Source organism: Seriola lalandi, unplaced genomic scaffold, assembly GCF_002814215.2.
Source record: "Seriola lalandi dorsalis isolate HSWRI2012SDOR001 ecotype SW California unplaced genomic scaffold, Sedor1 jcf7180002053673, whole genome shotgun sequence".
In the NCBI taxonomy this organism is placed as follows: domain Eukaryota; kingdom Metazoa; phylum Chordata; class Actinopteri; order Carangiformes; family Carangidae; genus Seriola; species Seriola lalandi.
In genome coordinates this window covers 29,618-31,015 of record NW_019524226.1, presented here as the reverse complement: position 1 = coordinate 31,015, position 1,398 = coordinate 29,618, and the positions used below count along the sequence as shown (strand labels likewise).

The following is a 1,398-nucleotide window of genomic DNA, read 5'->3' as shown; positions in this document are numbered from 1 at the left end:
CACACAGGAAGCCGGTGTGTTAGCTCTTGCTTCATTGTTTCCTGTAATAAACTTCAGCTCTTTGTGAACGTCCCTCCGTCCTCTCAGCTGCTTCACCTTTATTTGTCGTCATGGGGAGGGGGGGGGGCCGGGGGCCTCTGTCAGCACACTGTTTACAGAACAGATTCTTTGGCTGAGCAAACAGCCATACCCCCCCCCTCCCCCCCCGGGCTCAAACATGGCGGCGTTCCTTCACGCACTGACTGACGGCTCCTGGATCTGCTCTGACTCGCCCGGTATGTGGAGAGAGAGCGGGAAGGAGCGGGACGGCAGGAGTTAAAGGACCAGACCGCTGCTTTAACATGTTCCCACCACTCTTCACATTCCTGCTCCCCCGGTCCTCAGAGAAACCCCCCCCCCCCTCATCCAGCTGCTGCTCCAGCTGCAGAGGGAGCGTCCATCACCGTGTTACTGTTGACGCTGCCGCCACGTCTCGTTTACATCCACATCGAAATCCAAGTTCAGCTAAAGTGGTGAACTCACACACGGTGCTGCAGCAAGGCATTGTGGGACGCCACGTCCACTTTGGTAAAGGAAGCTCCAGCGCTTCCTCAAGGAGACAGGAGAGGAAGCAGTGAAGCTCGTCTCCTCATGAAGCTGCTGTGTGTTTGTGTGTGTGTGTGTGTGTGTGTGTGTGTGTGTGTGTGTGTGTGTGTGTGTGTAAACCTAACTTAAACAAACGTGTCCCGTGTGAGGGAATAAAAATGTTTCCAAAGTGAAACAGAACAAAGGTTTAATAAAGTCATCATGTGATTTGTAATGAGACAAACTGAGTCCAGGTGTGTCGCTCCTCTGCAGGTAAGGCCTTCGACATCACCTACGTGCGGCTCAAGTTCCACACCAGCCGGCCGGAGAGCTTCGCCATCTACAAGCGGACCAGCGAGGGGGGGCCCTGGGTGCCGTACCAGTACTACAGCGGCTCCTGCGAGAAGACGTACCAGAAACAGAGTCACGGCTTCATCCGCACCGGAGAGGACGAGCAGCAGGCGCTCTGCACCGACGACTTCAGCGACATCTCGCCGCTCACCGGCGGGAACGTGGCCTTCTCCACGCTGGAGGGCCGACCCAGCGCCTACAACTTCGACCACAGCCCCGTCCTCCAGGTGAGTCCACACACACAGAGACACACACACAGACAGAGACACACACACACACACACACACACACAGAGAGACACACACACAGACAGAGACAGACACACACACACACACAGAGACACACACACAGACGGAGACACAGACACACACACAGACACAGAGACACACAGACAGAGACAGACACACACACACACACACTCACACACACACACACACACAGACAGAGACAGACACACACACACACACACACACACACACACAC

General features: G+C 55.5%; 1 protein-coding gene across 1 annotated transcript in view; it reads left to right on the top strand.

The window, feature by feature from the left end:
• Positions 1–217: 217 nt before the first annotated feature.
• The window catches only part of lamc1 (laminin, gamma 1), a 24,637-nt gene continuing 23,456 nt past the window's right edge, over positions 218–1,398 (top strand). The window contains exons 1-3 of the mRNA XM_087172714.1: positions 218–275; positions 410–498; positions 819–1,142. Of these exons, the coding sequence (XP_087028840.1) occupies positions 218–275; positions 410–498; positions 819–1,142 (471 nt within the window). The remainder of the gene's footprint in view (positions 276–409; positions 499–818; positions 1,143–1,398) is intronic.